Raw genomic sequence first — 25,522 nt, 5'->3', positions numbered from 1 at the left:
CTTGGGCTGCCTTCTCTCACGCAGAGCTCATTATAAAGGAACGCTTTGTATTTGTGTTAAACCTTAGCGTTACTTCGCCAGTAGGTAGCTCGAGGCTACACACAGCCGCCTAGGTCTTTTACATGAAAATTATATTTCTGGCACGATTTGCATACCCGTCTTTCTTAGTGTATTTTTCGTGCACTTTATTGCAGTAGCAGTCTGTATCGAATTCGATTCTGCCAGCTTTTTTTTTGGGTCTGCCGGCGATGTGTCTCCAGTCGGTTTTGTAAATTTCTGTGTGTGATGTCAGTTTGGGCATTTCTCAGCACGTATTTCTTCTAACCCCTGTCTCGTAACATTTCTTTATCGTGTAAGTTTGCATGTGGCCTTTTGTGTCACTGCTGCTTTTGATTTCTTGTCAACATGTTTTCCCTGAGTGATGGCAGAAGCATCCTTGGAAGAATGATTCGGAGTTGTATGCAACTCACTTGGATGCTGAATCCTTTGTTTTGTTTTGACTAAGCAGGGTTTGTGTTGGTTTCCACCCTTTCTTTGGTGTAGATTTAACTCCTTTGTGACCTCGTTCTGGGACTTGACCCTGGCAGATTGTTAGTTCCGTGTTCTGAAGTGACTCCTTATGGGATTCAGTTAAACTAAAATATGAGTTAAGAGGACAGGTTGGGTGGAAGGAAGGAGTGGACAGCTATAACTTTGATTGATTTAAGCTGAAATTAAGCTGGTGCTTTTGGCAAGAAGTTGTGGGTAAGTGGCATAGTAATTAGAAAGCTTAATGAAAGCTAGCCAAATAGAAAGCAAGATAATACCATGGGCAGGGCAGAAAGTAGTAGAAGACAATTCGGAAGACATGAATATAAATTAAATTATGTGCATAGTTCTGAAGTTTCACATACAAAAGCAAAAACCCCTAAGTTTCTAGAAGTTATGAATGAGGAGTGGTCGACAACAACAAAACCCCAATAAAAATTTATGGGCAGCTGTGGGAACTTTGTTCTGATATAGGTAACCCAAGGCTCATAAGGGATACTTAAGAACCATCATGATCTCACTGCTGACCATATCAGTTTTCTCCAATTTATTTTTTTTCATGCACAGGATAAAATTGCAGGTAGTGAAGTACAAGATTTGTAAAAGAAGTAAAAAATTTGGAGGGCAGGGTATAGAATTCATGTTGCAGTGGGTGAGAGTAAGTTGGCAGGGTTGTTAGAAAAACCTGTAAAGAGGTTCTGTGATTTTTCCACACTGCCCACTTAATAGACCCGGCTTAAGCGACTTGCTAAACCACGGACTGGGGAGACTACTGCACAGAGAGTTGCAAGGGAGGCATAGGCAGCACACAGTCTAGAATAGCTTAGTAGGTGTTCAGCAAGATAATGTCCTCACTCTCTGGAGTATTTGGCAGTTTGCATTTTGCCTCCCTGCAATGAATCAGTGTCCTGGGCACCGGAAGTGACACAGCATAGCTGTACTGCAAGAAGTAGTTTCTAACCTTGGGACAATTTTTGGATTTTTGTTTTTGTTTTTTACGCCCCTGTCTTTGCTGCTGCTTCTTTTTCTTACTGTCAGTCTTATTGTCAATTCCTGGCCTGGCAAAGAGTTAGAACTCTGAGAGTTGAATCAGTTACTTAGAGGGAAGAGGAGACATTATATATAGTAAGGTTAATAGGTATTACAACTTTGAGTTCTGGTTAATGACAATAATTGTTACAGGCTAAAATGAGCTACCCTGTTTTGAATATAATGGAGTTCTTAGTCAAAACAAAACAGTTCATTTCTTTGTTGATCCCTAGTATTTCATTCCTGGGTAGGATTCTTTTGCTTGTTGATTCTGTGACTTGGTTTGTAAATATTGATAGCAGTGTTTGTTCCCTTTTCGAGGGACAGAAAGATTTGGGTACAGAGTTTAACAGGGAAATACCACTATATTTATATTCTTCCCTGGACACTTGCTGCTATAGGGAGAATAGTTATTAAGCTTAAAAAACCTTCTTAAATCTTTTTCCTGTTGGTTGGCTTTCTTTGACACATTAAATGTTAATCTAGCTTGTACTTACTTTCCTTTTCCTTATGAATCTTTTGTAGCCAGTGCCCTCTAGGAAATTCTTTTCACCTCCTCTTCCGTTGTTTTTCCACCAGTTGACAGCAACTGTAAAGTTTAGTTTGTCTGCTTTCATTCGAGTTTTTTCCCCTTTCAGTCCTCTTGGTAGAATGTATTTCCTACTGTCTGCCAAGTCATGGTTTGTAATTCCTCATTAAGGCACAGTGACTGGTGAAATTTTAGGTGCTTTTAATGGAGTGTTGTGGTTGTGTATGTATGTCATGGATTAGCATGTCTTTGCTCAACCCCCCCCGTCCTTTCCCTGTTCCCGTTGTGGCTTCTTACGTTTCATGATAGATAAGTCAGTTCATTTTGCTGTCATGTTTAGTTGCCTTCATTTTGCTTCTTGCAAATTTATTTATTTTGTGAAGTGGCTTTTGGAATTATTATTTACTAACATTACCTTGTACTTTTATGTGATAACTTCTTAGCAGTAGCAGCTAGTTTGGTTTTACTTGCATTTCAGCCCTGACTTTAAAAAAATTGCTTGGAAGTTATTTTATTTGGGATGATGATGATTAGCTGTCCCATGACCAAAGTGCTGAAGAACTTGTTTGTCTCTTATGGTTGCAGTAGCTGTCAGCTGGAGTCAGTAATTGTATGGGCTGGCAAAAACTTGCTCAAATGTATCTGGCTTTCCCTTTCCCATTGGGATTGTCATACATACTGGTGCTCCTCTACTTCTGTTATAACTGATCAGGTGCCAGGATTATGCACATAGATTAATTTTAGTGTTCTCAGTTTACTAATTTATCTGTTTTACAAAGTCAGAACTAACATGTAAGTAGGATTTTCAAACTTCAAGCAGAAATGTGTAAACAACAAAATAATTTTCAGTTTTAAACTACTGATTTGTTTTTCAAATGCCTGTAGGCGAGCCATGATAATTAAGGCAGGATTGGGGGTTTCTTTTCTAAATACAGTATAAAATATTTTTAGCTGTATAAAAGTTCTTTTTTTTTAAATTTTGATGCAAAAGATACTAAAATGTACCTTTTATCTGTAATCAATCCATTACTTCAGGACTCTTCTGTTCACATAAGAGAATTGATCAAGTTCACTTTATTATTTTTCATTATAATTTTAGACTGAGAATTACAAGATTTGCAAAGGAAAACTAAGCTGAACGCTTGAATTTCACTCTGGCATTGCTGCTGGTGGGCAGTGTGCTGAAGAGCAATTCATGGCAGCAGGAGCTGCTGTATCAGTTACTTGCACTAAATTACTGTGAACCTGTCTGGATTGCTGCTGTTAGGAATTGAACCTTGGACCAGCTGAAACTCTTGAGTTTCTTGTGTCTGACTGAAAGACTCTGATTTGTTTGTTCTGACAGTACAAACTCGTGTGCATGTGCAGGCCTGCTAGGTTTCAGCTAGGAGGTAGAGAGCCGTAGAGTGTAGGAGTTGCACCTTGTCTTTCTGGCTAGGAAACAATTTCTAAAACTACCCAAGCTTGCTGCAACATACATCTGTGTTCTGGCCACCTGTTGCTGTATGACTTGCCTCTTTTAAACAAGTCACCTTGGATTACATTTTCATTCTTGTTTTCTTGTACTTTGATCACTGAATAGTTCACGTTGAGTAGAGGCATACTGAAAAATGTCCGGTGCTGCTAAACTGAGATTTGACTTGCAGTCGCTTTAGTATTGGAGCAGCTCTTGACTTTTGTGTGAGTTGAGGCCAAGACTGAAGACATTAATTACCAATGCTCGAAAATTATATGGTTTAGTGTCTACATACTGTTCCACAAGTCAATTTTCACTACTGTGTAGCTGTTGTTCAGTAGATGTTTTACCACATTAATGTGGTCTAAAAGATTTTCTTCAATGAACTTGAATTTCTATGAACAGAGTAGCAGTGTTGGTTTCTGTAATGAAAATTCTTCCCTAGCAAGCCTCTTCAAAAGCAGTATTTGCTACCTTCTGGGAAATGAAATTGATGCTCTTTTTATGGTTGCTATGGGTTTGGAATATTTGGGGTTGGTTCTTTTTATTTTTTAAAGCCAGTTTTCATTGAGGGTGTTGCTTGTTGTTTGTCTGGGTTGGTTTTTTGTTGTTGAGTTTTTGGGAGATTGTTTTTTGGGTTGTATGGGTTTTGGTTGGGTTTTTGTTTGTTGTTTGTTTTTTTTTAAGCCATGAGAATTTGAGACCATGGAAGTATCTATCCTTGTTTGTTGAGATGCGATAAGAGCTTGACTCTTGTCCTTTTGGTAGCGTCAGAGTGACTTTTATGAAACAGTTTGACAGTAGCTTCCAGTAGCTGACTTCACAATTTCAGAGCATTATTGGAACAAAACTACCTTCCTTATGTTATGTCTAACGTCAAAATTATTAATAGAGAATAAAGGCAACAATTCCATGTATGTAAATGGTAGAAAAGAGCAAATGTTGCTGCTTTTCTGAATGTGAAGCTTTTTTCACTTTCAGTGTAGTTAATGTATTGGAGATACTAGGAAGATGATTGATTCATTTTTTCTTTTTACACCAGTCTTTGATGTAGAACTGTAAAAATATGTACATATGGTCAATTCATAGAATCGTAGAATGGTTTGGGTTGGAAGGGACCTTGAAAAGCCATCTAGTCCAACCTCCCTGCTATGAGCAGGGACATCTTCAACTAGATAGGTTGCTCAGAGCCCCATCCAACCTGACCTTGAATGTTTCCATGGATGGGCGTCCATCACCTCTGTGGACAACCTCTTCCAGTATTTGACTATTCTCATAGTGAAATATTTCTTCCTTATACCTGGTCCAATAGTCTCCTTTAGTTTAAAGTCATTCCTCCTTGTCCTATTATTGCCTGTGCAGTTGTAAAAAGTTCCTTTCCAGGTTTCTTATAGGCCCCCTTTAGGTCCTGGGAGGCTGCTGTAGGGTCTTTACAGAGCCTTCTCTTCTCCAGGCTGAACAACCCCAGCTCTCTCAGCCTGCCCTCATAGGAGAGGTGCTCCAGCCCTCTGAATTCATATTCAAGCAAATACTACCGTATATGAAATACAGTTTTTGTGCTGTATAAACTAGTAGCTACTAGATGAAGCATGTTATTGCAAGAAAATAACTTTGAGTATTTTTGCTAAATGTTAAATAAATAAGAAATGCTTGACTGTACTATTGGTAATTGTGTAGGAGAGTCCTCTAGGTGAAGGGAACCTTAGATAGTTTCTTCTGTCATGTTTAGTTGCCTGCAACTACTTTAAAGTCCATGAGGGCCAGTTTTGTTTTAATTTGAGGAGGCTTTAAATTTATGCTCATAAACTTTTTATGGGTAGTCAGCTTATCTTCTCCTCGCTGTGGCAAAAATACTCCTTATATAAGTATGAGATGTATATAGCCATAGCTACTAATAGTTCAAATAGATTAAAACACAAAGCAGAATCTTTGAAACAGGAAAAATAAGGTAATGGTGTCTTTTGTTCCTTTTAGGTTCCTTTAAGCTCAGTTTAGAGACTCCAGCTTGTGAGAGCTTGTACTTCTAGCTTTCACTTTCTTACTTGTGCACTCATTACTACAAAATTTGCCCAGAATGAGGGGTCAGAAACAACACAGCAAATAATATGAAAACAAACAGCTGTTCTTGCAAATATGTTTTTTGCAAATTTAGGCTTGGTTTTAAATTGAGGCTGCCTGTGCTTTGTTGATACAGTGTTTTTACTTGTTTCTCTTCTAAATCCTTCTTAGAAATAAGTGGATTTGTATGAACCAGAAAGATGGACATATTGGTCTTAGTTCTTTGAAAATTTATCTTGAGTTCAAGTTGGTTTTATGTCCTTCAGTTAACGGTTGGGTGTCTAAGAAAGCTAGTTGATATTTTTAACAACAAAACTTTTCTGGTTTGTGTGCTAAAGGGTAATCAAATACATTTTCAGTTTTTCTGTGCTCATATTTTCAGATTACAACTGATGGTAAACCCAAGATAATTGATATAATTGACACCACAGGCAGTGGTGATGTAACTACATGTACCATTGCAGAACCTAAAGATGGAGAAATTACTGGTCTTTCTGGAAGGACTTTAAAGGTGAGTATTTGGTGGTACAGAGACACCACTGGACATCATCTTCTTTGCTTAACAGCAAATTTATAACCTGTTTTGGTTTTTACACAACTTACTTCCTTTTAACCAGGTGTTGTGGTTTAAGCCCAGCTGGCAGCTAAGCACCATAGAGCTTCCCACTCAGCCTTCCCCCAGCAATATGGGGAGAAGAGAATCAGAAGGGTGAAATTGAGAAAACTCATGCATTGAGATAAAGACAGTTTAATACGTAAAACAAAAGCCTTGCACGCAAGCAAAGAGAAGCAAGGGATCCATTCACCACTTCCCATGGGCAGGCAGGTGTTCAGCCATCTCCAGAAAAGCTGGGCTCCACACATAAGGGTGACTTGAAGATAAATGCCGTCACTCTGAACGAGCGCCCCTTCATCCTTTTTTCTCCAGCTTTATATGCTAACCGTGATGCCATATGGTATGGGATATCCCTTTGGGAAGTTGGGATCAGTTGTCCCAGCTATGTCCCCGCCCAAATCCTTGTGCATCTCCAGCCTGCTCACTGTCTGGGGTGGGTGAGAGAAAAAGCCTGGGAGAAAGCCGTGACTCTGTGCAAGTGCTGCCCAGCAACAGCTAAAACATTCCCAAGTCATTAAGAGTGTTCAGCACAAATCCAAAACACAGCCCCATATCAGCTACTTTGAAGAAAAATCAACCCTAGCCCAACTGACACCAGCAAACCAGATCTTACCCAAACCTAATGCTGCACTTGCTCATCTTCATGCAGATTTCTTAGTGTTTCTTACACTTTTATTATGTCTTTATTTCTAATATTTTCTGTAGCTGAATAGCAGTATGTACAGGGCTTTTGGGGGGGCTTGATAATAATTAAATTATTTGTTCAAAACAGTATCGGATATAGCCCTGAAAATTGGCTGAAGCAAATATGCTAATATTCTTCAAAACTGTCAGGCAGAGTTGTGTCTTTAAAAATGCTAGGATTTTCCACATTTGCATAAGCTGCAAGAGGAATTGTGTTAAGGTCATGGTGAATAGTTTTAGAGACTGAAAATTCTGTGAGGACCTAGTTTAGACTCACTGAATTCTCACTATGCATAGAACAGAAAAGGTGTAGGGTTTTCAGAAAGGACACGAAATCTAGTAGAGGTCTTGGGTACACAGAACTGCTAATGTTGCTAGCATGTTCTTGATTTCCTGATTTGATTGATGATATGATATGATATGGGGGCATTACATCTTTGGATCTTTCCATGCTGTCAACTTTCTTCTCAGTTTTGCACGGAAGATGATTGTAAGGCTGAATCTGTTGCTCTTCTACTGTTGTTGCTAGGATGAGCAGATCCTGATATACTGAATCTAAATTGCATCAAGATGTGAAATGCGATATTCGGATGTTTGTCATGGCTTCCAACCCCACTCCCTCGTGTTAGAGTGTGTCTTTTCATTTATAGTACTGTTATTTCCCCAGACCTCTCCCCAGTAAAGTCAGTAAAGCTGAGGCTTTGTGTTTTGAAAGTAGACTATCAGGGCAACTGATAGTTCAATGGCAGTGTCATGTGACCTGATACTGGTTCTTTGGAAACTGGATTGAAAATGCCATGTCAGGTTGTCAAAACAGTGCAGTAGTTACTGTTATGGAGACAGGGAATTAAGTTGGCAGTATTTGCAGGTTTGTTCTGCTTAAGCTTTCTTAGACAGTGTTGGGCTTTTTTGTTTGTGGAGTTTTTTTAATGCCATTAGTTAACCTATTTCTAAATATCCTTTTCTGTAGATTCCAGCAAACTGGGTAAATCCTTCAGGCAAATATCACATTGGCATAAAAAATGGCTATGATATCTATCCTAAAGCTCTTAAGGAGAGGATTCAGGTAAGAAAGAATTATCTTTTCTTTCTGGTATATAGTCGTATTTAACTGTTCTGTTTCTTGATTTTGTTAGAAAAGCACAGCATGTGATTTGCTAACATACTTAGGCTGCTAACCAGCACTTGCAAGCCGTTCTCTCTGATTTTTTTATTCTTTACATGATCTATTTCTTCTGTGATTTTTTTCAGAGCAACAGGAGGCAGCTTAGTGCTTTCCTCACAGTGGTCCATTGAGGCAAAAAGTACAGAAATTATTGATACCCCCTTTTTTTTAATTATGTGACAATTTATATTTTTTTATACTATTGTATGGAACTTTTTTAGCCATTGTCTCAAAGCAGAATTTCAAATTATTTTTGTAGACATCATACTTTGACATATGTTTCTTAATATATTGAGGAACCTCTGTTTTATTTTACAGAAAGAACGCAAGGAGAAGCTCTGGGATCCTATTCACAGGCTGGCTCTAGCAGAGGCCTGTAGGAAACAGGAAGAATTTGATGCTGCTCATAGCTCTCCCTCACAGGTTTGCATTAAGTCTAAATTTATAAACTTATTCTTTGCAACAATTTGTAACTGGCTGCAGGATTAAAATGTTTCATTAGACGAGTGAAGGAAAGGTACTTGTGAGTATTTTGGCAGATAACTTACCAGCGTATCTTCTGATTAGTTTTAGAAGTCTTTATATGGATGGTTGGTTGGTTTGCTTAGTGGTGTTCACTTTCGAAAGTTGATGTCAATTATGAAAATGGTATTACTTCAAAAGATTTGTTGGATATTTTCAGTAAGTTGTATTTTTAATTAAATGTGCTAATTTTTGATGCCACCATCCTTGCTGTGTTCAAATTTTCTAAAATGGAATTTTCTAAACATATTCATTCTTTTGTAAACTGTGTACAATTTCAATGAAGTACCAGAAGTGCCTCAGGTACTACTTTATCATTCAACAGTCTTTAAGAAAATAATGGCTTTAAATGTTACATTTACAGAAATTAGAAGTAGTTTTACATCATAGGCCAAAAATAAATAGTGCACCGTTAAAAGCCGTTGAACTTCTAGATGTTTGTGACTGCTGGGATGGTCTTAACATTTGCTTTGAAAAGTAATGGAACAAATGTATAGCACCAGAAAGGAATGTAGGATTACCTATCTTGTAATAATTTTGGAAATACTCTAACTGAATTTTGTTCCCCTTAGGTAAATAAGCTAATAAAGGAAGAACTTCAAAATCAAGTGGAGTTGTTGAATTCTTTTGAGAAAAAATACAGCGATCCTGGCCCAGTATATGATTGTGTAGTGTGGTATGATGGTGAGACCTGGAGGTAAATGACTAAACTTGTCTAAAATGTCTTGTTCTATACATAAAACAACAGTTTGCATTGAAGACTTGTTACTTTTATATCTGTCATCTTTATAGAGGTTTTAAGTATTTTTCTCTTTAAAATAATCCCGCTGTATCAGTTGAGTTTCTTGACAAAATTCTGGTCCCAAGTTAAGATGGGGTAGAATAAAGTCTTATTGAAGACAGTGTGATGTGAGTGTAAGCTCACGGGATTTTTCTTCTGAAGCAGAATAAAACTGTTTTGACTATCCATTGGTGATATAAAAAAACCAAAACAAAACAGTTGTCTGTGCACAGACTTAGGGATGTAACATGGCACATTTCTTGACTGATAATGTGCATCATACAAAACAGTAAAACTTAAAATGTTTGTGTACAAGCACTGAATGTCTACCTTGAGTAAAATTTCTTCCTGGAACTTGCATGAATTTTCATAAGCTTGCCTTTCAAGTACAGGTTTATTTGAATTTAGTAGTGTTTGAAAACCAGTTTATTTTGATAACTTCATAGTTTCTGAATCTGAAGTATACACAACCAGGTTTTAAAATAGTTGCTTAAAGAACTATGTAAAGATACCATAAACACAGAACCAAACTTCTTGAAGTCTTTGTGCTGTGCTCAGCTGGAGAGGGTAGATAACTGAAAGTTTGCAGCAGCTGGGAAATTGCATTTTTGTTTGTTTATTTTTTGTCAACAGAGCCTGCATAGATACAAGTGAGAGTGGTGACTTAGCTAACTGTACAGTGCTGAGAACCTACAAAGAGGCTCAGGAATATGGATCTTTTGGAACATCTGAGATGTTGAATTATTCTGTGAATATATATGATGATGGAAACCTCCTTTCCATTGTGACAAGTGGAGGTAAATGAAAGTAATCTTAAGAACATTTTGCTGCTAAGTAGGTATCATGAGAAGCAGTAATTTGTATTGGGTCCTGATTCTGATACTTGGGATGGCTTGAGGCAGCTGTCGTAATACAGCGTCTGTTATTATGGCTTTTGAAATCAATACTCATATTTCCTTAAATAAATCTGTAATGACAGCTCATTACCAAACTTGCTTGCATTTTTGTATGAAATGTTGTCAACTTTATGTACATAAGCATATATACATAGAACGTGCATACTTAGGTACTCTTTGAGATGTTCCTGCATCTTAAAGCCTAAACTAAAGAGAACAGTCTTTCAAAAAACCTTTTTTGTTTTGTTTGTTAAATATAGGGTGATGATTGATTTTTAGTTGCTCTCCTTTGTACTTGTATACTTTAAGAATCTTAAATATAATATCCATAAACAAAATGGGTATTGATCTTAATTTATGTTTATGCAAACTTTTTTATACAAACCACTCTGAATCCGTTTCAGTGTATTCTTTAAATAATCATGGTCCGTTTTGGAAGCAAACGGAGTGGTTAGGATGGTATGGGTGCATTTGCTTTGAAAAATGCTCTTAATTCCTCATGAAACTATCCCATCTCAGTAGAGCTACATAAGCAGTCCAGGTTTCCAAATAGATGGTAACTTTTTTGTTCCTTTCTGTGTTTCTGTGCAGTTTTGTTTTCTTTTCTTAATCCCTGCTATCTGAGTTGTCTCAGGTGTAATATTCATAACTTTGAGTAGGAAGTGTTGAGCCTTCAAAGTAACTTTTATTAGTGGAATTAAGTTAATACCTCATTCCTCTCTTCCTGCTGCCTTCTTTCTCTCCTCAAAAAGCTGTTTGCTTTGTTGAACCTCATACAGTTGGCCTCAGCCTATTATCCAGCATGTCCAGATCCCACTGTAGAGCCTTCCTACCCTCCAGCCGATCAGCACTCCCACCCAACTTGTTGTCTGTGGCTGAGGATGCTCTCGATGCCCTTGTCCAGATCATCAATAAAAATATTAAACAGGGCTGGCTCCACTGCTGAGTCCTGGTGAACACTGTCACCCTTTTGGTATCAGCACCACTGGTGACTGGCCACTGACTGGATTTATGTGCTTACAGCTCAGTAAGTGAAAGTTGAGCCGTAGCTTTATTGAATTCATATGAATGAAGTCCACTAAACATACACACTTTTCATTTGCACAGGAGCACATGGAACACATGTGGCTAGTATTGCAGCTGGATACTTTCCAGAAGAACCAGAACGAAATGGTGTGGCTCCTGGAGCTCAGATTCTTGCAATCAAGATTGGTGATACGAGACTAAGTACAATGGAAACTGGCACTGGTCTAATAAGAGCTGTGGGTATTTCACTGAATAAATGATTAATCTCAGCAGTGTGACTTAAGTGTAGAATATTGTGTAACTTCATGCCCTACTTGTTTATAGGCTTTGTTTTTATGGTCCTACAATATTTCCAGCAAAGAAAACAAAAATCAAAAAACCAGCCCAACCACCCCCCTGCCAAAAAAAAACCCTAACAAAAATAACCCAACCAAAAACCATAAAAGCAACCAGTGTGTTTTAAAGCATATTTTAAGACTAGTGTTTTAGTGTAAAACAAGACTTCTGTTGCATAGAGCACATACTAAGTTTTTTCAGGCTAACAGTCTTGCGGTGTCTGGCTAGCTTGATGCATGAGAGAAGTTACTTGCAAGTCTTTCTGTTGTCAGTGTATTTTTTGTAATTACTTAAATAACTATAGGAGACATAAATCTAGACTAGAGACTAGTCACTACCTATGTTGCTGTATTTGTGTTAACTCTTCTTACAAGTGAGGAAAAATATCATTGCTTTTAATGATAAAGAGCTTTTCGGTACAGTGAGTTGATAAGGAGAAATTTTACACAAGAAAAGGATCTGAAATTAGAAAATTGTATTTCTAGCCCATAGAATATTTTGATATAGCAACATGAACAGTAATTTTTTTGCAACTTTTTGGCGTTCAACCAAACTGCACAGGAAAGGAGAATTTTATGTTCTTGAGGACAGATATTAGAGACAATACTGGTGACATCTGCTGTCCTCAGTTTTGTCTTAGGGTAATGTCTTAATTTATAGCTGGGAACATGGCAAGAATAAGGCTATTCAGGGAGTAGGTTTTTAAAATTTTCTTTGTTTGTTGGGAAAATAGCATATAACTGGTTGCAGTAAATTATTTTCTAGAGACGAGAGATTTGTCTGTATTTCTTAGATATGTAGCAGATCAGTTTAAGCAGATGTTTTCTGTCATTCTTGAAGTCGCTTACTTTCTCTGACTAGTACATATTTTGCCTTCCATTTTTACTTTATCAGATGATAGAAACAATAAAATACAAATGTGATCTTGTCAACTACAGCTATGGAGAAGCAACACACTGGCCAAATTCTGGGTGAGTAGTGCTGTGGTTAAAGTATTTTAATTTCACAGAGGTGGAATTTTATTTGTTGAGCTTTGTGTAAGTCAGCTAGTCACTAAGAGTGGATTATCCAGGCTCATATGACTCATGTTATAAACTGTGCAGTATAAATTTTAAACTGGCTTTGAAAGAAGTAAGCCCATTAAAAAAGCTTTTAATTTATGATATATGCACAAATACATAATACACAGATTTATAATACATATACAAATAATATTTTAACATAATAAAGAAATTTTGTAGTTGCAACACAACATGATCTGTGGGGTATTTTTTGAACACCTAAGATCACTACATAGTTATTACTCCTTTTTGAAACCCGAAGATATTGTTGTGGTCAGCTTCTGTACTGGAACCACCTTTGCTAGGTGTGGGAAGCAGGCTGCATAATATTCCTTGTTTGGTGAATGGTCAGAGGTTCTACTAGAAATGGGAGCTTTGTCCTGTGGAAGAAAGCAATATTGTTGAGTAAATGATTTATTTCTTTCTCTTACTTCAGGAGAATTTGTGAAGTGATTAATGAAGCAGTGTGGAAACACAATGTAATCTATGTTTCAAGTGCAGGAAATAATGGTCCTTGCCTTTCTACGGTAGGATGTCCTGGTGGAACTACATCTAGTGTAATAGGTAAATAATCTGTTCTGAAAAAATTTTTGGCAGTGTTCAGCTTCTGTCTTTTCAAACTTTGTACTTTTGTTACATATTTGATTGCTGAAGTAAATGTAAAAAATTGTCTGCTGGGCTACAAGGTTAATTCTGAGAGAGGCACTTGCTCTATGCTGAGGTATACAAATTTAGATTGTTATCTACTTAAAATTCAAGACCTTACTTATGTAGAAAAGAGGTAGGAGGCAAATGGTCTTGATTTGGTGTGGCTTTGTATAAAATTTGCAAAATAAATCTTTGGTCTGACTTACTTGAATATTTCAGGATTACTTTTTCAACTGTAACTGTCTAAATACCACTTTGCTCCAACCAATAGCTGCTGGTAAATGCAACTTACAAATATATGATTCGAGGTTGGATTCTAATTAATCTTCTGGAAAGTCTTGCAATGCATTCTGAATTCTTAGAACTACAGTTTTGGATCATCTGTCTTTATCACATACTTTTAATTTTTATTTTTAGTGAAACAGATGTTTTTAATTTGGATATAAAATAATCACATGTCAGGACCTAGACAAGTCCTTGTAGGGGAGGAGTTCTTCCAGCTGCAGTGCCACTTCTGTGCAAGTCTGTTACTGTCATTAAAATTCTCTTTCTGATGGGTTAATATATGGTTTTGATATTTTAGTGAGAGATTGAGTTATAAGATTTAGCAAAACGTCTAGCACTCAGGGGTAGCTTCCTTAGTCTTAATTTTTATATAAATCCTCTATTGATGCACTAGTGCATTACATAAGATGCTTTTTAAGTCTCAGAATTCTTATGCAAGGAGACCAGTGTGTAACGAGACTAGCATGAAGTCTTGAAAGCTGGAGAGCTGCTATTCCAGGGCAGCTAGTAGAATTAATGCTGATTACTTTCTGAAAGTTATCTGCTGTTAATTCACTACTGAGACTGGGAATTGGAACTGGAACTAACAAGCTCTTTTCAGGTTTGCACTGGCTTTGCTCTTACAGTGCCTCTACTCTGTCAATTCAACTTAGTTGTATCACTCTAGAGACTGGGTGATTATTCACTCCACATGCCAAGTAGCTTGCTCCTGTCCTCCATCTGGAGTGAGACAGATAGTTTTTGTTTTTTGAGGGTAAAGCAAAATACAGCTGACAGGTTGGCTTAATTCACATGGACACGGGCCTTGCCAAGTTTGTCAGCTTGGTATGGTAGTTTTCTACCACCCTGGTAGTGCTTGTGCCGTAAACAAAGTGGAGCGTTACCATTTCAAATAGGTAAATGGCATAGTTGCAGTGTGCATTCTTGGCATTCTCTTCTAGAAATGCTACTTTCTCAGGCTTTGAAGTAGTCATTTACATACTCTGTGCACCTGGAACTGATAACCCAGTAAAGGCTCTCTCCCCTGTTTGAGATGTGTGGATATGGCCATTTGCTCCAGGGGTGTAGCTGTGAGCCACATGAACATGAACCAATTCACATGGATTGCTCTGATGTGCAGTTGTAGTTTGTGGCAGAGCAGTGTAAACAGAGGAAAGGGGTGCAGGAGAGAGAGAGAAGACATGTAAAAGCTACCTGTTGTGAAAGAAATGTAGGTGAACACATTATATTCCAACTGAGTAAAAGTGAAACTTAGACATTTACATGATATTTTAATATTATACAGTGTGCCCATCAGCATTGTTACTGCATAGTGTGATGTTTTACACTTGCCTTGCAAAAATATCTGGATTTAATGAGATGGAAAATGCGTGTTTCCACTTTAAATGTCAAGCAAGAATTCTTCTCATAATGAATTTCAACCACAGAAGTATTTTACTTTAGTTTTTAATAAAAATTCTTGTTACATCTAAAACGCTTGAATGTTTTTTTACAGGTGTTGGTGCCTACGTGTCACCTGACATGATGGTTGCTGAATACTCTTTAAGAGAAAAACTGCCAGCAAATCAATATACTTGGTCATCCAGAGGGCCTAGGTAGGTTATATTCCAAGAACAAATTGATTACTTTGGGGTTCAGATTATGTAACTCAGGATCTAAAACTGGTCACTAATACCAAAATAAAAATATTTCTTTCCTGTGGAAAGAGCATAAGTAGCCTGCTCTTCTGGCAACACTTTTGTATGTTGGGCTCTGGAACTCCTGGGGAAAAGTGTATAGCATGGAATTGCCCTAGCACAGCCAGTATTTTTCAGGAAAGTATTTGGGTGCAGACCTATTCAAAGACGATAAAAGTTACTGAAAGGTTGTTTGGAAATTTGTTTGGTTTTTTTTAATTTACTTTTTTCTATAGCATTTATTCCATTAAGTTAGTGTGGTGGTGAAGTTAAATAGGCTGAAAGTGTTGAAGATTAAAATAAATACTGTTACTGCAGTGGTGTTACTTCTGACTTTAGTGACATTGCTGTGATGGCATAACTTACTCAAGGGTTTTGCTTGAGTCCAGCAGAGGTGTGAGTAGGCAGAAAAAATTGCTTTCTACCTCACGCTACAGAAAATTTTCTGAAAGATCTAGAAAAGAAATTTTAAGGGCAATGTAAACTGCAATTTTTATTTCCTGTCTCAGAAGCATTTGATAGTAATGTGATCAACTAATGAAGAAAAAAATAGTAACATCTCTCTTGAGTTCTTGCCTGTGTTTAAATTTTGGGATTGTTCTCTAGCTGTTATGGTGTATGTATATTTACAGGCAAGTATATTGTATCAAGAATCTTAGTATGAAGAATTGTCATGTTTTGTGTAGGAAAAAGAGAAATGTGCTCTCTGCCTTCAGGTGAGAAAGGGAGGTGGATTTATAATTAATTTTGATAGACATACACACATATATGTATATATATATATAAATTACTTTTTGTGTGCTTAGTTGTTGTGCCCTGTAAAATAGTCAGAATGAGCATATGTCAGCTAAAAGGCTATGTCTGGCCAAAGGGAGATTCTCCTTTTTTAGGGTGCAATATGCAGCTGACTGGAGAGTTCCTGAAGTTTGCTAGAGCAGTCTTCATGTGGGGATCAGTCTGTCCCAGTAAGCAGTAGAGGCTTTCAGGCAGATGTGCTGTGCACTGCTTGTCCAGAGGTGTTGGGATGCAGAACCTCTTTATGAGTTTATATACAGCTGTCATAAAATATGTCCAAACATCACATTGCAGTATCATCCTTGGAATATTCTGATTTCAGACAGGTGTTGGACATACAAAGCTGTTAGTGTGGGATATAAGTACCCTAAAATACCCTGCCTCTCCACAGAGCTTAATAGCTCAGGCACAGGGCTGTCCTTATTCAAGCAGTGCAGTTTTTGTCTATACAGAGCAAGAAAGATATGGAGCTTATCTGGCTCATAGAGTTGAAAACCAGATGCTACTTTAACTGTGCCATAGGCACACAGTTGCTCTGTTCTTAAATATGCTTGTGAAAGAAAAAATGGGGTTTAGGCCCAGCTGATCCTGATCTACCTCTTGACATTACTTTTATGTGTTCTCCCCTTCCCCTCTTGTCTCAGGCTTGTAATTCAAAACTTGAACTGGTAGTGAACTGTCAATGTGCAAAATTAGAAGTCTAGATTTTGTATCTTTTCTAGCCTTCCTCTCCCTTTTAGGCTGTGTAGAACACTAATTTATTTACTGAAGTGTTTAATAGGTTGGTTGTGTGCATTTTTTAATTCAAATCCCAGGAAGTACTCTGCTGGCTAAAATGAAGTCTGGTGGAGAATACTGAAGGAGTGAAAATTTAGAAACCTCTCACTGTAAAACAAGCATAGCTGATGATTAACATGACAGTGTAAATTGTTACTTAGTGGTACACTTTTTCTTGGGTTTAATGGGTTCATGGATTTAGTGAAGTAAATTTTGTGAATGTTCTCTAAAGCGAACTTTTTTTTAAAATGTACTGACAACTTTAAGATAAAGTGTGCAAAAAAAAAAAAGTTGGTATTTTAACCATTGCTTTTTAACACTAGCACTGATGGAGCCCTTGGAGTAAGTATCAGTGCCCCAGGAGGGGCTATTGCTTCTGTTCCAAACTGGACTCTGCGAGGAACACAACTCATGAATGGCACATCCATGTCTTCTCCCAATGCATGTGGAGGCATTGCCTTAGTATTGTCAGGTAAAGTGCTATATTGTTAAACATAGATGCATCATCTAAAAGAGGTTAGATACTTTGTCCTCTTAAAAAAATGCTGTTGCTTTTAAAATTTTCATTGTATCCAGTAACACCCGTATTTTTAATTTCAGGACTCAAAGCTAATAATGTTCATTACACTGTTCATTCTGTCAGAAGAGCTTTAGAAAATACTGCAGTGAAAGCTGAAAACATAGAAGTATTTGCACAAGGACATGGTATTATTCAGGTACTTGCAAGTAAAAAAAACCCCAGTATAATATAAATAACTGCCAATGAAAAACTAACCCACAAAAAAAAAAAAGCAGCTTTTGAGGGGATCTCACTCAGTTTCTTCCATGCTACTTGATTCTCATATCTCACTGGGGGAGAGGAAGGGAATGTAGTGGGAGGGGAGGAGGAATAAGAAAGTTCTTCCAGTTTCAGCATGCAGTTACTGTAAAATAAATGTGATAACTGGATACATTCTTAGACTGATGAAAAAGATACATGGACTTTAAAAGTGGGATGTAGATTTTTATCACCCACATGTAGATTTGGGCGCCTAAATTCTGTCCTTATGTCCAAAATTGTTTTGATGTATTGTCAGAGACAACTGAACTTGTTCTGTCCAAACAAAAGCTGGAACTGTAAGTTCTGTACAGTGAAAATAGATACCCACGCTGGTTCACAAAGAAGTACAGCTGCAGTTGTACAGTGACTTTGTTGCAGGCCTGCACTAAATATTCTGAGTGCTCATTGTTTCCTGTGGGCTTCAGAGTAGCTTGGAAATCTGTGATGTGATCCTTTATGTGATGAAGGCATACTGAGTGTGTCTCCCTGTGTGCATAAGCTTATGTTCTTTCAGAGCTGGGCCTGGTTTTGCCTACAGTCGCTCCTGTCCTAGTCTAATAGAAGTACTAAGATTTTTCTCTTGGCTTCAAGATGCCAGATATTAAATGCTTAGCCCAAAACTCATGTTCTGGAGATGCTAGGACCTAGTAGGTAATGTCTGCTAAGCGCATCTGTGATGCCAAGTTTGATGCAGAAGGCAGCAGTGGTGGTAGCCGTATCAAATAAAAAATGAAATGCACTAGTCATAGTTGGTGTTTTAGTAGTCTGTGATTAAATAATATGTTAAAATGTGATTAAAATTGATCTGGGAGACAAAGCTGTTATGTGTCCACTTGTCTCAAAGGAGAGCGCCCTCATCTTCACTGGTGAAGGTATCTTACTGTCAAGTAGAACAGAATTTAAGATTTTTGTAGTCGGTAAAATAGCAAGTGAGGTAGAAGGGTGTCTTCTTAAAACAAGAAGGTGAATTTGTTATGTGAGTTTATTGTGACAGCTCATGTACTTAGACTCAGGGCTGGATTTCATGACCTGATTCTTTTACTTCATACTAATAAATAAAACTTGTATGTGTATTCTATTACTTGTCTCTTTTGAATTGCTCAGCTTCTTACTGTATAAAAGTTTTAAATGTTTTCACTAGTGTTGTTCCACCTATGAAGAAGTCACCTAAATTAGATTAATAGGTTTGGGCCTTGAAGTCCTCTTCTTCGAAGTAATCTCTGAATAGGAATCTTTTGATAGATTTATAGTAGAGGAGACTTGGCCTTTTATTTTAAATGTTCTTGGCTTTCTGGGCTGTGGCTGTTGCAGACTGCGAAAGTTGCCTCATTTTCTGCATTGAGTAATCATGCAAGCACATATGGCTCGGGTAGCATTTGAGGTACTTCACTGTTGCTGTGCTTGCTCAACACTTCATATTGGAGGGAATATGCATAAATTGCTATGACGTTGAAATCTGTTAATTTAGAACTTGCTCTTTCTAACAGGTTGATAAAGCCTATGACTACCTCATTCAGAATTCATCATTCACAAGTAACATCGGCTTCACAGTTACTGTCGGCAGCAACCGTGGAATCTACCTCAGAGATCCAGCCCAGACAGCAGCACCATCTGATCATGGGGTTGGCATAGAACCTGTCTTTCCTGAGAATACAGGTAGGAAAGAGCTTTTGTAGGTGGAGGTACGGGGAAATACAAGTGTGAACTTGAAACAAAAAGCTGTGATAATGAGTAGTGATAGGAATCTGTACTGTAAAAGGAGTCAGTGTAACCCAAAGTTTCATGGTAAAGGAAGATAGGCAAATTAACAACTTTGCCTTTCCAACCCCAGATTTATAACTGCAGGGCTTTCATATTTTTGGGGAGTCTGTTGCTTCATGCTTCCTCTCACTGAAAAAAAAGAGATCTCTCTTTGTTCTATAGAAATTTAAAGTGAAGTTGGGGAGCTAGGGAGAGACAGAGAAAAATAATCATAGACCCCTGATGTTTCATGAAATTACAAAACTTCAGGGTTTTTGTTGTAGATAATTTTTGACAAAGGTTGATGACTGTTCTAAAGATGAAAGCACTTACTCAGAAATTAATTTCTCAGTTATTTAAAGACTGTAAATTCTGGATTTGGACTTTATCTAAGTTTTCACAACCTGAGAAAAATCTCGTTTAACAAATTAGACTTCTGTTTAATATCTAAGAAGTATATCTAAGGGCATTACAGGAATTTATACAGATTTTATTACTAACAGAGTAAAAATAACATGTGCAGATCAAAATAAGGTTTGACTTTTTTTTCCACAAACCATTTTGCCCTGCTTTACTGTATTTAGTAAAAATTGGAACTCTCTGGGAGAGTGAGTTATGTTGTATTTACAAAGTGAGCCATGTGAGATCTTGTTACTGAGATTATTCCTTTCCTAAAACCAGTGATCATCAAGAAGGTTGGTGTGTGACAAAGGGATGAGTTTATTTAGGGGCAGAAAGGCTATGAACTGGGGCAGGTTACTGACTCCAAATAACTTAATTGCTTGACAGCTTACATTGCGATTGGTGCATTTTAAATTTAACATATGACACAAAACGATCATTCCCTAGACTTCTGCAGGATATAAGCAACCTAAAAACAATTAGGTATTTGCAATGGATGACTGGTAGCTGTAGACGTTGTTTCCCTAGTTTTCCCTAGTTTGTGTTTTCCCTCGTTATTTCTGTACTGTGTCTCGTGTCTTCAACAAGACTAAGAGAAACTTTAGGTAAGAGTTTAAGGGAGGCTGATTGCTCAGTTTCTGTTGAAGCTGTCTTTGAGCTTTTATTGCTTCTCATGTACCTGTAATAGTGTGTTCTTTTCTCTGCTTAATCAAGATGTGATGAAATACCTGAAAATTAAGATAAGCTTAATTAGGACTAGGAAACAGGAAAAAATTTTTGAAAGTGTTACTTAACCTTTGGAGCAGAAGGAACTTGCTAAAACATTTCAACTGTGTTGGATGCTTTTCTGGAAGCTGTGCTTTAATACATTCTTGGCATAGAAGCTAATTTGCGGAATCTGCCAGACTGTTTGCAAAATCTGACTAGATTATCATAGTAATTTTAATAGACTTTACCTCTTGCTTCGTATGCTTTGTAATGTAGTTTGGTAAATAGCATAGCGTTCAAAATCAATGTGATTGCTTTTTATTGTATTTCTCTGCATAAGGCAATGTTACTGTCCCTGCCTGACTCCATGGGGGGTTCAGTATTATAGTCGGTAGCAAGGAGTCAAGAAGGGCATTTGCGTGGGTTCCGGCAGGAGCATTCATTGCTGCGACCCTGGCGAAGGGTGCAGAGGCAAATACGAACGAAAAGGCAGGACCAGGGAACGGGGACCAGTGGGGAAGCTCTGGGAGAGTGATGAGGGGTAGAGGCTGGCAGCCAAACAGGGAATTCAGACTGGGATAGATTAACATAACAGAACAATGCATCCTGGGAGAAGCCTTTTTGGTCACCCTAACATAAAGTGGTTCTTGTGGTACTAGGGACTTGTCTTACTGAAAACTCTCTGTCCCTTGTAATGTATTTTCACCAGCCACCACAGGGCAACACTTTGTCTATAGATGGAAGCTTACACCTGCTTCCAGACTATGTTGTGGGTAACTGAAGTATTGTTTCCCAGCCTGTGTTTGACTTTGTCAGATTTGACTGTTTCAGGGGAGAGGAGTTTTAAAGCTGGGTATCACCTTTATTTTACTGCCTACTGCTGCTATTCTGTTTTTGTCGAGTTAAAAGAAGTAATATAGGACACTCTCTGTGCAGAATCTGATATCCAGGGGCCCTAAGGAATTGATTTCTATTATATTTTACTGATGCATACATTTTAATGGCAAATACTGTGTTACAGTGGACTAAGTACATGTAATTGTGTTATTGAATTGTTTTTTAAATTTGTTTCCTAACAGAAAACACTGAAAGAATATCTCTCCAGCTTCATTTAGCTTTAACTTCAAATGCACCGTGGGTCCAGTGTCCTAGTCATTTAGAACTCATGAACCAGTGTCGACACATAAATATTCGTGTGGATCCACGTGGCCTGAGAGGAGGAGTACATTATACAGAGGTATGGAAGTATTGGTGTTCTTAGCAAGGTTTTGTGCCCTTGTGTGCCTTTATGGGGTCTCTGTCAACTTTTTATAGAAGTTATTTTTAAGGAAATAAAATCTGTATGCTGTACAGACCAGAAAATAGTGCCACACTGCATTTCACTATACAGACTGAAGCCAGGGTTCAGCAACAATTGTGCTATACAATGCTGTATAGCCCATGCCTGTAGAACTTTGAATATCTGTGTTTAAAAAATAAAAGCATATAGAAAATATAAGCCAAATAACCGTTGACTAAGTTTTTTTCCTCTGGTTGTATCTTAATCCTTGGCTATGTATCTCAATCCTGTCTTATTATTGAGGATAGAGATTTGTGGTTTTCTGTGGTTTTAAATACTTCTCTATTTTGTGGTGTTGCCATGCAGTCTTGTATGGAACAAAGATTTTCCTTTACCTTGAGGAGTTGAGTGAGCACAGTGGTGTAACAAATTTGCTTGTTTCTTCACCTGTTCTCCATCCCATTTTGGAAGGTGAAGGAGAAAAATGTGTGGTAATGGCTGTGTACAGTAGAAGATTTTGCTGATTTTAGTCTTCTACATTCAAATTTGGTCCAATGTACTAAGGAAGTACATTAAATTTCTCATTTTCTCTCTCAGCTATCCTCTTTCAGTCCTGCAAAAAAAAATCAACCAACAAAAACTATTTTTCATCCCCTCTCTTCTCATCACAAATGTTCATTTTAACACTGAAATATTTCCATTGCATTGTGGTTGGTCATAATGAAGGTGATCCCAGCTTGCTCTTTAGAAGTTTGCTTGAGATGTTTAGAATTGCAAGTCTTCTATGGTACCACTGAGGACATTTTATCAAAGTCACTGTGAGTGAGGTGAGGCACTGGAACAGGTTGCCCAGAAAAGCTATGGATGCCCCATCCCTAGCAAGGTTCAAGTCTAGGTTGGATGGGACTCTGAGCAACCTGGTGTAGTGGAAGGTGTCCCTGCCCATGGCAGGGGGTTTGGAACTGTGTGATTGATAAGGTCACTTCCAAACCAAATGATTCTCTGATGGAACAGATTTTCAGAGATAGTATTTAAAGCTTGACTATGAAAGTCACGGTAAATCAAACTGTAGTTTTTCAAACATAATCCTAGGAGAGAAGGATAAAAGTATTTTTTATATAGCAATAAAAAATATTTTAGCTGAACTAAAATAAGCCTGTTTGACACAAATTCTGAGCTGAAACAAAGTTGAGCTTTTTATATAGGGGCAATCAGATATGGGTTGAAAGCTTGAAAATGTTTGAGAAAAGACTGAAATGAGTCAAAATGGGAATTTTTTTTTTCTCAGTGATTGTTGGTGTTTTACTGTTTCTATGGTGATAGTGGTCAAATGACCTTTTCTCCTCAGTGATAACTACAAAGATTCAAAATACTCTGCAACTAGTTTAAGCTGAATGTTGTCTTCTATAGTTTGATTTTGACCAAAGATTTTATGTTTTTGTATTTTATTTTGTTAGGTGTGTGGATATGATACAGCAGCACCTAATGCAGGCCCTCTGTTCAGAGTTCCAATCACTGTTGTTATACCGACAAGGTCAGTAAATCCAGAACTCTGAGAGTTCCTGAACTTCCTACAAACACCTGGAAAGATTCTTACAGCAGACTTATGCAGCTTTTTATAGCTTTGGTCATGACAGCAGCATCTCCTGGTGGGCTTAGCCACCAGTGGCAGCAGCAGCAGCAGCTTCCTGGTCCATCAGCATACAGATGCCTTCTGGCTTGTTGAGCAAAGTATCAATCAATGTACTATTCATGTATATAGGTCAGCTGGAGATTGGTTTTTCATTTCTACCGGTGAACGAGAGAACATAGAGCCAGAGGGCATTATTTGGCCATTGTACATTGGGATAAGCTTTGATCATGACTTCAATACAGTAAGTTTAGAGTTGGTACTGTGTCTGTCATTGGCTTAAACATAAGACTTAAGTGATGTTGATAAAGAAGGAGAGTATTTTATTAAACTTATTTGGTGGACAATCTGCCCTAAGGGGGAAAGAAAAAGTAACTGTTCTCTAACTCGTTCATGGAAATATTGCTACTTCTGTACCTTAGCTCACTTCAGTGGCAATTCACTCGGCCAGGAAAAGCAGATCCACTGAAAATGAGGATTCTGTGATACTTCTGTTTAAACACTGTAATTTCAGTGAGGTGGGAAGGTGTTTTCATAGTGTGGTGGAGCTGACATTTTAAATTTTTTGGATACATTGTGCTGTTGGATTCTTTACTAGAAGGATTAAAATAATTGGTATTGAATATCCTCATTCTACACATTTTTAGAGTATTTTTGCATTTAAAAATGCTTCAGAAATTGGCTTCATAACTTGTTTGTCTATTATTTGTGTTTTCCTTTTGACATACAGAGTAGATGAATCATCAGGCTATGACCTGACATACACAGATGTTCATTTTAAACCTGGTCAGATCCGAAGGCACTTCATTGATGTTCCACAGGGAGCTACGTGGGCTGGTAAGGAAAATAACCACATTAAATAAATAAAAAATTGCATCTGTCAGACTTGACAAAGTTGGTTTTAAATAATTTTGAGTTCTGCCTGAATAAATACTGAAGGTTTTGGCCCGTGAATATGTAAATTTTTTTTTTTTATTTTTAAGTTCTTAGAGGAGTGATTTTGAGTTATTTCACAGTTTTTAGGAGTTTTCACAGTATAGTAGGATCTTGATTCTAAGTCTTAAACCAGCCAATAACAATCTGAAGTGATTGCGTGTACCTGGAAGAATGCCCCATGTTTATGGAAAAGTATCAATGTCTGAGGCTTATTTAGTTTTTAAGGTGTATGGATGTAGTGTTGAAAGAAGTCATAACTGAAGAAAATGTGATTTTCACAATGGGTAAAAAGCTCATAATTTTGCAAGAAGGAGGAAAAAAAAGGGATTTTTTTCCCTTCTTTCTTTGTGAGATTACTAAGCAATAATCCTTTCAAAAATCTTTAATTTAGACTGAAGTCAGTGATAAGACTCTTAATTTGGAATTCAACAGTCTTTCCTAGTACAGGTGTATCATCTGTGTATCTGATTAATTTTGACCATTTAATCGAGACATGTTTCTCTTTTCATCCTCTGAACTTAGCTGGTTTTCCTTTAACCCGAAAGGACTTTTGAAATTAACTGATACAAGCATTTTTCACATATGGAGCCACTTGGGGTACTGCAGAACTTCTTAACATAAAAACTACTTATGAAAGTAGTATTTCTCTGGTGAATCTCTGCTTTTCTTTTAAAATTTTTGTGTCTTCAGTCGAAATTTCTTTTTCCTTAATCTAGAAGTGACTGTGTGTTCATGTTCAGCTGATGTGACTGCCAAGTTTGTACTTCATGCCGTTCAGCTTGTGAAACAAAAAGCATACAGAAGTCATGAGTTCTACAAATTTTCATCCTTACCAGAAAAAGGCACAGTGACTGAAGCATTTCCTGTCTTAGTAAGTTACCTTAAGGGTGGGGTACATAAAGTAATGTATCAGTGCAGTATAACATAACTTATTTGGGATTTTTTTTTTCCTAAGAAAAACCTCAGGCCCAAGAGATTGTGTGTTTGCTGCAGTAGTGAATGCATCTGATTTTCAGTTTTGAGAAGATCTCGAATAGCTTGCTAGTGTTTCTGAGCTATTTGGTAGTATAATACATGTTAATCTCTTCAATTTGTTTGTACTTGATTATACAAAGCAGTTTGTTTCCCTTTCAAATAGG

General features: G+C 37.4%; 1 protein-coding gene across 2 annotated transcripts in view; it reads left to right on the top strand.

Annotated features, from left to right (window-relative positions):
* The window catches only part of TPP2 (tripeptidyl peptidase 2), a 52,962-nt gene that overhangs the window by 589 nt on the left and 26,851 nt on the right, over positions 1-25,522 (top strand). For both annotated transcript variants that reach the window (XM_069007648.1, XM_069007638.1), the window contains exons 2-17: positions 5,983-6,111; positions 7,871-7,966; positions 8,384-8,488; positions 9,160-9,284; positions 10,002-10,165; positions 11,372-11,526; positions 12,521-12,597; positions 13,124-13,251; positions 15,116-15,215; positions 17,192-17,340; positions 17,469-17,584; positions 19,176-19,344; positions 21,618-21,775; positions 23,275-23,351; positions 24,178-24,284; positions 25,100-25,254. In XM_069007648.1, coding sequence (XP_068863749.1) covers positions 5,983-6,111; positions 7,871-7,966; positions 8,384-8,488; positions 9,160-9,284; positions 10,002-10,165; positions 11,372-11,526; positions 12,521-12,597; positions 13,124-13,251; positions 15,116-15,215; positions 17,192-17,340; positions 17,469-17,584; positions 19,176-19,344; positions 21,618-21,775; positions 23,275-23,351; positions 24,178-24,284; positions 25,100-25,254 — 2,010 coding nt within the window. The remainder of the gene's footprint in view (positions 1-5,982; positions 6,112-7,870; positions 7,967-8,383; positions 8,489-9,159; positions 9,285-10,001; positions 10,166-11,371; positions 11,527-12,520; positions 12,598-13,123; positions 13,252-15,115; positions 15,216-17,191; positions 17,341-17,468; positions 17,585-19,175; positions 19,345-21,617; positions 21,776-23,274; positions 23,352-24,177; positions 24,285-25,099; positions 25,255-25,522) is intronic.

This window comes from Aphelocoma coerulescens, chromosome 1 (assembly GCF_041296385.1).
Source record: "Aphelocoma coerulescens isolate FSJ_1873_10779 chromosome 1, UR_Acoe_1.0, whole genome shotgun sequence".
NCBI classification, from domain to species: Eukaryota; Metazoa; Chordata; class Aves; order Passeriformes; family Corvidae; genus Aphelocoma; species Aphelocoma coerulescens.
The sequence above is the reverse complement of the archived record's forward strand: the minus strand, read 5'-3'. Positions and strand labels throughout refer to the sequence as shown.